General features: G+C 45.6%; 1 protein-coding gene across 1 annotated transcript in view; it reads left to right on the forward strand.

Annotated features, from left to right (window-relative positions):
* Positions 1-5,560: 5,560 nt before the first annotated feature.
* The window catches only part of JARID2 (jumonji and AT-rich interaction domain containing 2), a 210,260-nt gene continuing 200,600 nt past the window's right edge, over positions 5,561-15,220 (forward strand). The window contains exons 1-2 of the mRNA XM_015617528.3: positions 5,561-5,652; positions 6,465-6,674. Of these exons, the coding sequence (XP_015473014.1) occupies positions 6,630-6,674 (45 nt within the window). The 5' untranslated portion in view covers positions 5,561-5,652; positions 6,465-6,629. The remainder of the gene's footprint in view (positions 5,653-6,464; positions 6,675-15,220) is intronic.

Raw genomic sequence — 15,220 nt, forward strand, 5'->3', positions numbered from 1 at the left:
TCTCCAAAGCAATGTTCAGCTGCCTTAGCAATGAGATTATGTCTTCCCTTCTTACACTCACAGGAACACAGGAGGGTAAGAGTTCAACAGACAACACTCTCTCTCCTTCAGCATGTACTCTAATTTATCCCCAGAGCAGACTCACTTAATGCACAAAATAAAACCAAATCATCCTATAGAGGTGGAGGGAAAGGTTTGTAATCTATTTTAAGATTATTACAAAGCAATATATATATATGTATGGATGGAATTAATATTGCATAAGCATTTTCCCAATTCTGGCATTTTGTAACTTTTGAGTGCTTAACTTAGCCACTTTAATATCCTTTCTGACCATCTGTGTAGTGTCTGCCTGCACGTGCATGTATGGCTGCTTCAAATATCCTGGAGATGCCGCCAGGCACCATGTCTCAATTACCCAGAGGACTTTAAATCACGTGCATGAATCCACCCTCTGTGCATGTGATGCAGAATCCACTGCACATGTAGAGCTTCAGTGCATGCTGGAAGCTGCCTGTTTGGAAACCCTTAGACCCAGATGCAGAGGCAACACCTTCCTTGTTCACCAGCTTTCTGTCTTGCATGGTCATTATGTTTGTATTTTACGTAAATACTTAACAAACGCGTACATTTATACATATATTTGACAATAGAAAGAGAAGTGGCCAAACTGATTACCAGTAACTGGACCTCTATTTCCCCATGGGAACAAATAAAAGGAAGTTCCACTTCCCTCTTCCTCAAGGGATTCATTCACAGCAGTAGCTGGTATTAAGTAAGTATTGCAATGCTATTTTTAATATTCTACTCCAATATTACTGTAATGTGTTACGAAGCTTTAAAGACCAAAGCAAAACAATAAGACACAATATGAACATAGGACAGATAGGATTTAAAGCATGACAGAAAGTGGAGGGGAACCCCAATTAGGAAATGTGGAAACCAGAATGTCGGGTCTAGGCATCAACTCAAGTCAGTGGCGAGAGATCTACAGGCAAAGGCCTCTCTCTGATGGTTCCCACATCCTTCTTAGTTGCTAGAAGGAAATGCTGTCTGCCTGTGGTAAAGTTCCATCTTCTCAAACAGGAAACAAAATATGCTATACATAAATGCTGTCATTGCTTGTCACACAAAAAGCTGCTCTGTAGGAATGACAAACCTGGGGGTCCACTTTTAAAGTCTCTCTGCCTACTCCACCAAGCTTCCAATAAGCTATCCAAACCTCAAAAAAACACCAAGAATTCTCCACACATCTCTGCAGATGGCCAACCAGATTCTTAGGGCTAGAAGCAAGTTCTTTATCTAGCAGCGCAAAGCTAACAACCCTCTCTCACTCTCATCCTTCTCAGTGTAAAAAACATTTTGCTTTTATCCACACACGACATAACATCTCGATATTCAAAACTGCATCAACTTTCAATTGTAGAAAACCTGTTCAACAGTAGAGAACTTGTCTTTTCTGAGGTATAATTCAGGTAAATACAAGGCAGTTGAAGAACAGGTATCCAGAAGTCAAGAAGTTATTTTTATGAACTGGTAAGCAGCCATCTGTCCACAAACAATCACAGCCTGCCCCCAAGACAAGGCTCTTTTACGGCTGAACTTGTCTGGCATCATGCCCTTTGTTTGCGGACTGGTGAATTGTGGTTCAAGAATTCACCCCATGTTCTTTCTGCCTTCCCTGTATTGCTTCTGCCTATTGTTTTATCTGTTTGACCAATAAGAAGAAATAATAACCAAAAAACTTTAAAAATTAAATATGTTTTCTTATGAACTATGTATTATTTTTTATTTGTTTTGACCTGTTTTGGGGAGCATCCATAGCAAGAGCTTCCACATTAGCTTACTAAAACTCTTGCCCCAGAATTCTGAGGACACCACAAACCAATCTGCACATATACCTTCCTTCCAAGTCTGAAAGTGCCAAAAGCAGTAGCCACTAATTAAAATTTATAAAAAAAAGAAGTGCAGTCACAGGCAAGTCGGCCATGATGAATGTTCTTTTTCTATAACCTCAAAGGGATTTTATCTTCATTGAGATGCAAACTAGGCAAATATTATGAAAACTCAAGTAGCTGGAGAGGTACCACCAAGGTTCCTCTTGAATGAAATTTCCTCTCACTTTTCACTGAATTTTGTGCTGGAAGGTTATATTATATGCTAGAAAGTGACCATGTTTCACCTCTTGCTCAGAGATAATTGCACCTAGGATACTTAGTATGTACAAGTCCAAATGAACAATGCATAAATTGTGTTATGCTCATGCAAAGAAATAATCCACAATATCCTCACTCCCTCAAAAATCTGATCCCAAACAGACCACACAAACCAAGAAATCCCACTTCCCAACCAAAAAAAAAAAAACCCCAACAAACCCAAACAAATGAAAAAGCCCTGAAGTTTTTTGTACAATAGCATTATACTCAGTCCACAGAGGCTATTGGAAAGGTTGACACTGGACAGTGACTAAAAATTAGTTGCAGAACACATAAATCCAGTTTGGAGGCTCCTTTACAAACGTGTGTAATTCCTGTAAAAGGATTATTTACAAAGAAGAAATAAATGAGAAGGAAACAAGAAAAAAAAGGGACAAGGAATCTCTATCATGGTAGTAATTTAGTAGTCATTAGTCAGTAGTCTTTTCTCAAACATCTTTGAGCAGTGTTATAGTTGGAAGTGACCATGATGAAAGTCACAATGAAACTAGGAAAAAAAAGCGATCAAATGTAATTGCAAGCACTGACAACAGTAGCAGTTAACCTATGATACTAAGTGCTATTGTACCAGCATTTAATTAATTTTCCAAACTAGTCTAGCTTCAGTATTTAAAATGTCAGTCTCCAAAATGTACATAAGCTAGAACTGAAAGGCAAGACCCGTGGCAGATACATGATACCCAGCATGTGCACAATACAATGCTCTGTGTAACAGAACACAAATGTAAATAGAGCCATGGATCTATGGGAAAGGTTTCTGCCACCCTGCCTTGAGAAGAAAATTCATTAGTTTGCACTGACAGTAAGCTCTTGTTCAACACATGGCACAAAAGCCAGTAGCAAACATAGCAACGCCGAGACTTTTAAAAAACGCTCAGGAAGTAATCTCCAAAGTAAGGGGTGGGGGAACAGTTGGGTTTGCTACCTTATGTCATTTGAGAAAAGCCAGGTAGGTTTTCTATAAAAATTTTTACTCAATTGTTGACTCAGAAATACATGAATGGCTATCTTTGTCTCTTCTGGCTTTCCAAAATGCCTCAAGTAGAAGAAGCACAGACTCATCATTTCTAATGGAAGAAAAACCAAGAAAAAAGCATTTTCTTCCAAGGATGTCCTAGACCTTTGTGCTACATAAATACCTTAGTAAAAATAAGTGAGGGCAGGAAGTTGAAGAGTCCTACAACAAATGTGCATATTTCCAATTTTAAGGAACAAAAACCTCACTTTAGATTTACTCTTAAGAAGTAATCTATATTTTCCTATTAAAGAGCTAAAGAAAAGGCTTCAAAAGACTAACCTGATCACAATTAGTATTATCATAAAAGCTTGATTTTGGATGAGGTCAAGCGCAGATCATTTTGTACCCCATTTTTTTATTAAACAAGATTAGGAAAAGGTTCCTGAAATAATTAGCAATAAACATGGAGAAGTTAGTTAAGGGAGATTAAAAAATTATGACGTAATTTTTTTTCATTTAGCATCTTAAGCACTATTTGCATTTTATTTCTAAGTTCGAAGGAGATCACAATGGTCACTTATCTACATGAGTGAGGGAAGATGGTCTCCTGATGAAGACTCAAGGCTAGGTATTAGAGAATGAGATTCTGGCAAGTTCTGTGTCCTCCTCTTCTGACTTTAAGCACTGCTGCTCAAGTCTTCCACTGAATTTTTTATCCCTATGGGACGGATATTATATGCTCCAGAAGGGAACTGAACATAAAAACTACATGTGGAAGACACTGTAAAGCCCCTAAAAGCATCACCCAAGTGTAAGTCATTAGCATAAAAATATATCAGCTCATAGTTCATGATGAGTCCTACAGAAAAGCACAAACACACACTTGGTACGGTAATACCTCACACCAGGGATCATTAATGACACTCTTTCCTCCCTGTCCCTAGAGGAGATGTAATAATAGAATCATAAAATGTTGGAAGAAACCTTAAAGATCACCTAGTTACAACCCCTGCTCTCCTGGGAGAGGACAACTCCTACTAGATCAGGATGCTCAAAGGCCTTATCCAACCTGGCTTTGAACAGAATGGAGTCTCCAAGAATTTTTTCTTTTCCAAGCAGAACGGCCCCAAACATTCCCAGCCTGTCTTCATAGGGAAGGTGCCTTAACAACTTTATGACCCCCGTCTCCGCTTGGTCCAACACCTTAATCCACCACTAAGGAACTATTGGGCTTTTGAAGACGGACCTTCCACTTCCCAAAATAATTTACATTTTTTTTTATTAATTGAAGAAAAAATACATTTGAAATTAATCGAGAATCCGAACTCCGGGATTTCGCATCGACACCGGCTTTCCAGGAGCCACCGGCGGGTCCAGCGGCAGAGCCCACGGGGGATGGATGGGGCAGCAGGCGCTGGCCAGCCCCGGCACCAGACCCGGGCGAGGATGGGCCGCTGCTTCTGGGAAGCCTCCGGGCTCCCGGTGGGATTTAAAAGCACACATCCATGCGCACAGAAAGGTTATTCCCGGGCGCGCCGGGCCACCGGCCCGGGTCCCGCGGGGCAGCCCCGGCGCGGCCTCGGGACACCTTGGAGACACCGAGCGGGCCCCGCACGGCACAGCCCAGCCCGCAGCGTGTCCCGAGCTGACACCGCCCGCCCGGCAGGCAGGCAGTCTGTCCGACAGGCGGCCAGTCCGCCCGTCCGTCTGTCTGTCTGTCCGGCAGACCCAGACCGCCGTCTCCTAGGCGGGCGCAGCCCGCAGACACGAAGTTTTCGTGCCGCCACTTCCCAGCCCAAGCCAGACACATTAATCCCCGCGCTCTCCCTGCAGCCTCCCGCGGCGCCTGCCTGCCTCCCCATTCCCTGTCAGCGATTCCCAATAAACTTCCCCTTCGCCCTCCTCCCTCTCCTGCCGTACCTCTCCTCCGCCCTCTGCCCCCCCAGCCTCTACCACCGAGCGCCGCGGAGGGGGTGGGGGGAAGCTGGGGGAAACAAGCGGGAGGTGGAAACCAACGGGGGTGGGGGGTGGTGTGGTGTTGGGGAAGGACGAGCGTGGCGAAGGGGGTTCCTTGCCCAGTAGCCAATCGGCGGGCGGGCGCGCCGCGCACTCCGGGACGTGTAGTTCTCCGCCGTTCGCCATTTTGTGGCGAGGGAACTACAACTTTCCCCACGAGCAAGGACAATTCTTGGGCCCCGTGCGGCCAAACGTGACTTTCAGGTGCTGCCGGCGCGGCGGGCCCCCGTGCGTGCCGAAGCCGGGGGAGGCGCAGGGGGCGCAAGGACGGAGCGGAAGGACAGCCCTTGGCAGGCGGGAGGAGAGGAGGCTGCAGCGGGGCGGGGAGGGGGGCAGGGCACGGCGACAGAGCGTGCTGCGCTCTTGAGGGATCGTCGTCAAACTCCCCGCTCGGGTTTCGGCGTAGGGCCCGCGGCGACCTTGGCTACCGGCTGGCCACGCTTAAATGGCGAAAGAAGGGAGGTGGGAAGAGGGGTGGGGGGTGGGCGAGGGAATCGCATAACGCTCGATCCGCATGGAGTGTTTAGCGAGGCCCTGTTGCATGCGCTGAGCGCGGCGAGGGGGCCGGGCGCTGCGGCTGCTGCCCCGGTTGGGAATTAAGAGCGAGCCCTAGGCGGTGTATGCATGTATGTGTGTGTGCCGTGTGGCCGTGTGTGTGTATATATACACACACGCATACATATATATATATATATATACACACACACACACATATATATACAGGCGCGCGCGCGCACACAGGCACGCAGACATATATTAACAACAGAGGAGGGGAAAAAAGGGGGAAAAAAAAAAAAAAAAAAAAAGAGCCAGGTCCATTTAAAGTTGCTGGCGGAGAGCTGTTCTCATTGGTTAGGGGGGGAGCTGGAGGAGCGGAGACACACACGGTGCGTGCAGCCCTCGCTGCCGCCGCCGCCGCCGCCGCTGCTGCCGCCGGAGCCGCCGCCGCTGCTGGAGTTGTCCCTGCCGCTTTCCCTGCTGCAGCGGCACAAACGTGACTTCCAACGTCCCGATTATTTATCTTCTCCTCCCGGCCCCTTTCCTCCTCCAAGATGTAACTACAGCTCTGACACTAAGGACCTGCAGATCGCTTAGGCGGCTTGAGAAAGAGAAAAGGGGATATCAAGGGCGTCGTTTTTTGTGTTTAGGGGGATATTTTCCATTATAATGCTTCACTAAAGTGATTTTTTTTTTTTTTGTTTCCTTCGCATTCGTCTTTTTTTTTTTTTTTTTTTTTTTTTCTTCCGTCCCCCATTTCTCGGATTTATTGCTAGGAGAATCACATTGTGAGGAAAGAAAGTCGGATTACAAGATACCACTACAAACAACCCCCTCCCCCCTGGATTTTTTCGGTATTTTTTTTAATTTTTTTTTTAATTGTCTCGGCTTTAATTCATGAAGCAATTGTCCCCTTTTGCAATCAGAATTTGGATACCAGAATGAGCAAAGAAAGACCCAAGAGGAATATAATTCAAAAGAAATACGTAAGTGGTCATAACATATATCGTTTTGACTCCCAATTTTAGGAAATGGCAGTGAATGTCAAGTTTATAGCTAATCTTGCAGCTCTAAGGCTTTGGGAACAAATGTGATGCTGAATTTGATTTTTCTGTGGTGTGGTGGGGGAGTTTCAGAGGCCCTTTTAACAGGGAAGCCTGCTATCCAGTTCGGTTATAAAACCAGATTTGTGTAGCGATTCCTCCAGTGAATAAATGTATTGACCTCAAATGACACAATCATAATCTAGTTTTAGATGAAACGCGAGGAGCTCGGGGGGGCTGCCGCGATAATGTCACGGAACTGCATTTTCAAGCGGTTTTCTTAATTCTGTGTTTTTGCATGCTGAAATAGGTTTGTTGTTGTTTTTTTGGGTTGGTGTTTTTTTGGTTTTTTTTTTTTTGGTTGGTTGGTTTCTGTTGTGTATTTTTTTTTTCCCTTAAATGATTTACGTGTGTCTATCCCCGTCTGGTGAAGCGGCGGCGGTGGTTGTTGGAAGCCCTTTAAGTTGAAACCGAGTGTCTGGTTATGGCGAGCTGGTTTCTCGCAGGACCACATCCCCTCTCCTGTGTGCGATCCTCGGCTGCTCTGCCTTGCGATAGACACCGGAGCAGCCGGGGATCGCCTTACGGGCAGCGCGTTCCTCGGGATTGACTGGAATAATGAGGAAAATGGCTCGGTAGTGTTTTAAAAATAATTCATTATGATGGCTCGAAAATTTGGGCTAATCCAGCGGAGCCTGGGCTGTATTTCTGCCTCGCTTTATTCAGCCGCTTAACCAATCCCTTGTAATTGTCTAATCCTTTAAACATATAAATGTGGATGGGTAGTTGGATTTTTGTTCGTGCTCCAGTTACGTTTTGATTGGCACAGGGCAGTTTTTCCTTACGTTTGGGAAAGCGGAGGGGATTATCCATATATGCAGTAGAGCGAATAATGATTTTTATCTCTACGTTAAAAAAAAAAAATATTTGGGGGGGTGGGTGTGGGGGCAGATATACAGAAATCCTCGCTTTTGGGCGTGTTTGATGCGAGGCTTTAAAAGTTGTAGTTTATATCGCGTCTTGTCGTCTGCGCCGATTTCTTTCGGCGGAGGGGTGTCCCTTTGCAGGGAGGGTGACCTTCGGGACACTTTGCCTCGGTATTCTATAGATTCGGTAAAAACTGCAGTTGACTCCAGCTGACTGCCGCTATCGATTGCCCGCCCGCTGCAAAGCTGTCCGGGGGAGGTGGTGGAACGATGTGTGTGTGGTTTTGGGGACGGAGGGGGGGCCTGCGCGCTATTTCGGACCTGTCCCCTTCCTCCTTTCCACCTTCCCCCCCCGCACCCCCCGAAATTTCCGAATTAAAATACATCCGCATTGCAGAGGAGAGGGGAGCCCGGGGCCGGCGAGTTTAAAGTATGGCATCGAAACGGGAACGGCGGGTTGAAAGTCTGGCGAAACACGCGAGGCGTCCACGTTTCCCAGGCAGGCAGACAAAAGCGGGGCGGTGGGGGGGGGGGAGGAAACCGCGGTGTTAATAATTACAGGGGAGAGGGGCGAGAGGAAAAGGGGGAGAGATCACCCCAAAGCTCGGCTCCCCCCGGGCTCGCCGGGCCGAACAATGCGGCGCCGCTCCCGCACCGCCGGGCAGGGGCCGAGAGCGCGGCTCCCGGGGGAGGAAGGCAGGAGGGACGAGGGCGGACAATGTGCAGGGGTGCTCCCCCGCTCACAACTTCGCGGCGACGCTTTTATTTAACCCTTCTCCCCTCCCTCCTCTTCCTCCACCCCCCGCCACCCACTCCCCATTTTCGTTTTTTGCAGGGGGCGGCGGTGCCGGCGGGGCGCGCTGGCGGCGGCAGCAACAGGTTGCCGGGGCTGTGACGGAGCCCGCGGGCCGCCGGCCACGCCGCCGCCCGGCCAGGTTCGCCCTGCTCCCCGTGACGTCACAAAGGGACGGGCCTGCGCGCCGCGGAACCTTCGGCGCCCCCCCAGCACTGCGCCCCCCCGCCCCTCCGTGACGTCAGAGCCGAGGCGGGGCGGGGGCGGGAGGAGCCCCCGGGGCAGCGCTCGGCGGCGCCGCGGGGGAGGGAGGCAGGGACGGAGGGAGGGGGCGGCCCGGGCCAGGTGAGCAGGTGCGGGGCCGCCCTGCCGCTTTCGGGGTGGGAGGAGAACGCCGGTCACGTCGCCCTGTGGCGACACGCGTGGTGGCACGTCTCCTGGCCGTGACCTTCGGGCGCTACGGCAGCCCGGCGGAGCGTGCCACCGCCTCCTCCTCCCCGCCGGTGCCAGCACAAGCTTGGCCTGCACCTGGAACAATGGTACCCATGTCGGGCCCTACTGCCCACCATGGGTCCCTGGTGCCCCCAGGCCGGAGATGATGCTCCGCCGTGAGGAGCCAGGGCACAGCCGCTGCACGGGCACCAAGTGGTACTTTTTGGCCGCGCTCCCCTCACGTCACTGGGAGTTGGCACAGAATCACAAAACGGTTTGTGTGGGAAGGGGACCTTGAGGATTACCTAGTTCCAACCCTCTTGTCGTGGTCAGGGACACCCTCCTCTAGATCAGGTTGTTCAGGGTCCCATCCAACCTCGGTTTAAACTGGCCTTGTGTCAGGAGTTGACTCTATTCAGGCTGCTGCTGCTGTTTTTTCTTTTCAGCGTGTGCGAAATGAGTTCTGAAAATAAGAAGGTGGTGAGAACAATGGAGTAAAGCCTCCGTGTTGTGGGCTGCCGGTGCAGGGCTTGGTTCCTTGCTCCGTAAGTGCACACAAATTAAAGTTCTCTTGAACTTGGGGAGCGTTATCTTTTGCGATTGGTAACCCAGGAATGAGGAAATCCGTGTATGCATCTTTTTTTCCTGTGGTTTAAAAACGCTATCACCTAATTTTTAAAAGATCCAGGGCTGACTCATACAACTCTTTCTTCTCACTTTAGCCTCCTCCTTCTCAAACATCTTTACATATCAAATATTGCCTTTTGGCTCCAGCCTCAAAACTGACAGCTTTGTAAAGCATCCACCGAGAAACCAGACTGTGTTCAGTATGCGCTTGGAATTAATAGTTCTTGACTCAAAAGCTTTGATGTCTTGAACGTAATTTCACAGGTGCATTTTTCTGACCGTTTTTGTGATGCTTGAATAGCAAATCTTCTGTTCTTGCTGGCTTAGGTCTCAGAGTATCAGACCTGAATTACCGCCTTAAAATACCTGCATGGTTCTGCCACGGTAGCAGATGGTAAAGTATAATTAAAGAGTAATGTCACTACTGTCACCTCGTGTGATTTGTTTCCTTATCCTTGCAAAAGTAAAAGTGCTGTAGTCTGCCATGAGGTGACATGCTTCACCTACGGATGGCCTGGTAAGCCCCTCAGACTGAGGGCCAGCAAGGCCTGGCCTGGATTAGCATGCATCTGAGAGCTGTGCCTGCTGCAGCCTTTGAGACAATACTCTTTTATTTGGGTGTGCTTGGTGTGGGCCCAGGGAGTTTCAGGAGGGATGGTAACTGCACTGCCTTCTGCATCAGGGGTATTTGTGCAGGAGCCTGACCCTGGGCACCCCAGGGTTTCAGCTTGGAGTAGCCTGCCCTCCTGCTTTTCCTGTGAGTGGCTGCTATTTCTCCCCCATCCCCATAACTGATGACAGGCTCTAAGTTTGACCACTTCCTACAAGAAATAGTGTAATAGGCTGCTGGCAGCAGAGATAGTATTCAGTGTAAGTTGCGTCTTATTTCACATCACCTTTTGGAGTTTTTTTTCTGTTGGGTCTCTTTCACGCTTGCAGTAACAATTCTAGCAGCATAGCTGCTCAAATCTTTATTTTCCCTGTATGAAAAACTTACGGATTCTAGCTGCACTCGAGCTACTTTTGGGTTCCTCTTAACCTCCTTCTGGTCTCTTGAGACTACAACATAATATGTTGCAAGTGGCTATAGGATAAGTAAAAACTAGTAATTAAAATACTTTTTTTCTTTAAGTGAATATTTTGCTATCAACAGATGCTTTGCCCTGAGATACTAATGGACTCCTGCTCACTCTGATGGTCTGCAAGCCAAGAGCAGTAAGATGCTGCCCAGAGTGAATTAGAGTGAATCAAGGCCCCTGTGAAGAGTTTCTAATGTTCATTAAGCACTTTAACCTTCTCTTTTGAGGCCTACTAAGCCAGCATTAAAAACATATTACCCCTTCCTTTTCTGTAGTAATAGCTAATGTTATGCATATGCTAAAGTGTGGTATAAACGTCAGCTGATTCTGTAAGGCAGCAGCATTCCCTCCATTTTATTGTTTGATGAAAAAGAAAGAAGTCTAAATTACTTGCCTGAAGCTACATGCTGTAACAGCGGCAGAGTTGGAACTAATCTGTATTTCTGCTGCCTTCTCCAATATTCTATCCTGTAGCTTACAGGCTGTTTCTACAAGGCATGGATGGCATTTGCATTACAAGGAACTACTTTACATAGTTCCAACTTTCTCTAAAATTTTTCCCCTCCCTAGTTATGGTTTGGACTGTTAAATTAATGTTATATTTTTAACATAAAGAAAGAGGTATTTCAGTATGGATACTTCTATTTTTTTTTTTTTTTTTATAAGAGATGATCATACCCTGTAGCTGATAGAGACCAGTTGATACTGTGATGACTCAGCTGTGGGAGTATTACATAAAGTAGGTCAGTTTTTAAATCTCATAGTCTGAAGCTAAAGAGAATCCACGTTAAAATTTGTTTTGTTTATACACATAACTGTTATTTCCCGGTTTGAACGTAAGTGAAAGCTCTTGAGGAGGCGGGAAATGTTTTTGGGGGTTGATTTGGGGTTTGTTTTTGCCCATTTTTATTGTATGGTGACTGAATTCAATCAACTTGACGGAGGTGAAAGACCAGCTGCTTTCATTTCTAAAGTTTCCAGTTTGCAGCAGTCAACTGAAAGGAAGGCTTTAAAGGCAATTTTAAAGTAGGGAAAGGAAAAGCAGAGACACGTTTATTATTTTTTATTACAAGCACCCAGCTTTTGTGTGATCTAGCAGATGTGGAATTTGCAGAGGAATACATGCTTCTTCGAAATCCAAATTTGCATTTAAAACATTCTGGTTTGTCCCCTTAGTCCTTTGCATGGCTTGCTTCCCAACTATAAATGTAAACCAAGTGTAAATGATGCATTGTTTGCCTTAGTGGGCAGACAGTCTCAAAACAATAGTGCTGATGGATTTGACTGCCTCTGTGTAAGATTAACAGGACATTAAAATTCAAGTCTATTAATGCAAATTTCAATGTTGCCAAACCTGAACTTCCCATAAGTGTTTCCTGATGCTGATGGCCGTAAATGTCCCTTCCCCACAGGCCAAAACTTCAGCTGGCAGTTTTTAACCTGGACTTCAGAGAAAAGGGGTTTAATGTCCAATTGAATGATGGGTCATGGTACACATGGACTTTTTATACTTAACCACCATTTTTTATTTAAAGCATTTTTAAGTGGTAGGAAGCCACCAGGAAACTTAAAATCTGAAAATAGCTTGTAAAATTCAGGTCTCGTATGTGAGGATTACTTGGCACTAAAATTCAGATACAGGAAATAATATGCCAAAATCTCTTTGGTGTTTTCTTAGATCTTTGATGGGTTGGTTGTTTTGCTGGCTTATTACTTCTGGGAATATTGGATGCAATCCTTCTTGGTTTTTAACGGGCAGTTTTTATTTGGGAGCTCTTGGTTTTCATTTGGAGAGGTGGGTTTATTTCTTCACTCACAAAAATGTTTCCTCAATGAAGTAGTAGGTAGAAGGTTTAAAACCATTTGCTGTTTCACTTGCTCGGGTTTCACACTTTCCCTTGTGTAATGACATCCTGTTCTGAAGTTGTTCCTTCAGTAATCTGACAGAGGCCTGGTATTTCCAGTGTGGGCTGTGGAAAAGGAATAAACCCTTTAATTATAGCAGTGAGGTTTTGTTTGAAAATGTGCTAGCTCTCCTTCCCTCTGCATGTCCTGTCTTTTTGTCCAACTCTTCCCTGTGCAGATCTGAGGCTGTAAAATGCTGTTCAAGTTGCTCTGCACGGGTGGCCATGATGAGTAGCAAAGCTGAGCAGTGGCTGGGACTGTTGCCATGCTGAGCACTGGGTCTCCAGGCTCAGGATCAGGGCTCTTTGGTCTGCAAGCAGACGGATGCTGGGAGTGCACCCCATCTGCTCCTGTGCCAAGTTTATTGGCTTAATTTATGCTTCTGCAGAAAGCCCTCCGGAGTGACCGGCCTGGATGTGCAGGGAAGCAGGGAAAGAGGCCCAGGTGGAAATCATGGTTCCGCTGGTACATGTAGGGAAGATGTAAAGCTACTTCAGCATTTCTACAGCAAATGTCTTATCCTGGATTGATACATCACAAACAATAACCTCTATTTTTATCTGAGGGACAAAAACCTCCTTTGAGTTGGCATAAAAATGGGATTGTGTGATTAAAAATAGACACTGAAAACAAAATGTGAGCGCTAAACTAAGGTCTCTGTATACTTTCTGCATCTAAGTCAGACCTGTGGAGCTGGAGTAATTTCCAGTCAGGTTCAGTTTGGTGCTTGTAGAATTGTTACAGGTGGAATTGGGCATTTTGACACTGCTAAAAGCAGTTCAGCAGAAATGTGATGATGCCCCCAGAAGGGTTCATAATTGTATCACTTGAGGGGCATGATTTAATCCTTTCTAAATGTCTCTCCTCTGTAATCTGCTTCGTCTTTTCTGCATGGCTTCCTGCCATCTCTTCTGCCAGGTTCTTCCCTTGATTTGCTCTGCAAAAAAGGCACAGCCTTGGATCTGTGACTGAGAAGAAATGCAAATAATAGGAAGCTGAGAAACTGGCCTGCTGCTGTACTCCAGCAGGGTTTGTGGTATTTGAGTCCCTGGTGCTCTGCTTTCAGTTCTTTAAGCTTGCCTTGCTGGTCTGACATCTTTTGGATGACGTGATAGTTGCAGGAGATTAGCGTATTTTGGCACACACATGCTATGATGACTGGCTAACGATATTTACAGCGTTCAAAAATAAACCATGGGAGCTCATTCTGACATAATCTACTAATCTTAGTTTTGCACTTTGATACTGTCTTGTCTGAGCCAAGTTAGGATAACTATATATTGCAAGCAATTCATTTTTAGCTTTGCTTGCAGATGAGTGTTGAGGCAGTGCCTGCTTTTCAATTAAAAATGATGGGAGTGAATTTGGAGAAATTATCAGCTCTTTCAACTATATGCTTATTCTGTGCCTATTTTTGAAACAGTTTTATGTGAGTGGGCAGAGATACATGCTTCACAATATTTCTGGATTTGTTGTGTACTGGCATTTTGATAAGGTTATTTTTTTTCCTTCACTGCCCACAAGAACGGGATGGTCTTCTCTGCCCTTTCCCACATTTGTATGTTATGGGAAGGACTTTCTTTTCTCTTTTTGAGGATTCTACGTTATTCTTTTTCTGGATTAAAAAAAAATATCTGTTACTGCTTTGGGTAAACTTTATTCTTGTGCTTGGCATCTTGCTAGTTATGCTGCATTTGGAGGAGTCCAGCTAAGACAGTAAGCTTTTGAGGCTCCCAGGTGGCAGGAATTCAGTATGCCCTGGACCTTAACCATTCCATTTAAACATCTGAATAACAATTTTTTGTCCACATTTTTGAATGGCCTGCATGTTTAAGAATTGCAGCGAGGAACTTTGCAATGTAAAGCCTGAGAATCAAATCACTGGCAATGTACAAATATTTTTTCAGATTGCTGCTATTGAAGTGGACAGAAACCATGAGTCTTGGACAAGAGTCTGTTCAGTCTCTCACTCCTTGAGATACTTATCATTATTTTTATTAGTTGTTATATTTAGCATATATTTTCCTGTGCTGTTCTAAAACTGGAAATCTTTAGGTTCACGAAGTATGTAGCCTAGAAACTGCATTTAGATTTTTATGGTGCTGCAGGCTACCATCTTATGTTTATAGCTTTTTTTTTCCTTTTAGAAGACAGACTGAGGGTGACTTAGGGAAGGGATATGTTTTCTTCTTTCTCGCCTTTTTTATTTTATGGATATTACTTTCAGCCACTTTTTCCTACAGTTCTTTTTGGTACATCAAAGTTGTTAGCCAAATCTCTCAGCAGCAGCATGCATGTCAAAACCCCCAAAACACAGATTTGCAACCCTGCACATGTGCCAGATGAATTAGCTTCTTAACTCAACTTGAGCTGAAAAAACCCTGAAAATCCAACATACTTTTGTTTTGATTTGAGCCCTAGAAAACTTGGTTCAGACTTTTGAATTCATAAAACTCAAAACCAAGTGAAGAGGTTTTCTCTTACTGTTTTTTGACTGGTAACTAAGCTGGTGTTGTACATGGTTCATTTTTGGGTGGTGTTCCAGGTGACCAGCCTTAATTTGAATGTCCTTCCCGTATGGAAGGCCTATGGACACCTGAGATGTGATTTTCTGATTGATAGTTAACTTTTTTTACCCCGTCTTGACATGTAGTGATAATGATGATAATTCTTATGGCCTGTTGCCATCTTGCAGACTGGTAAAAACTTGAGATTCAGGCAGCAGTA

This window comes from Parus major, chromosome 2, assembly GCF_001522545.3.
Source record: "Parus major isolate Abel chromosome 2, Parus_major1.1, whole genome shotgun sequence".
NCBI lineage: Eukaryota > Metazoa > Chordata > Aves > Passeriformes > Paridae > Parus > Parus major.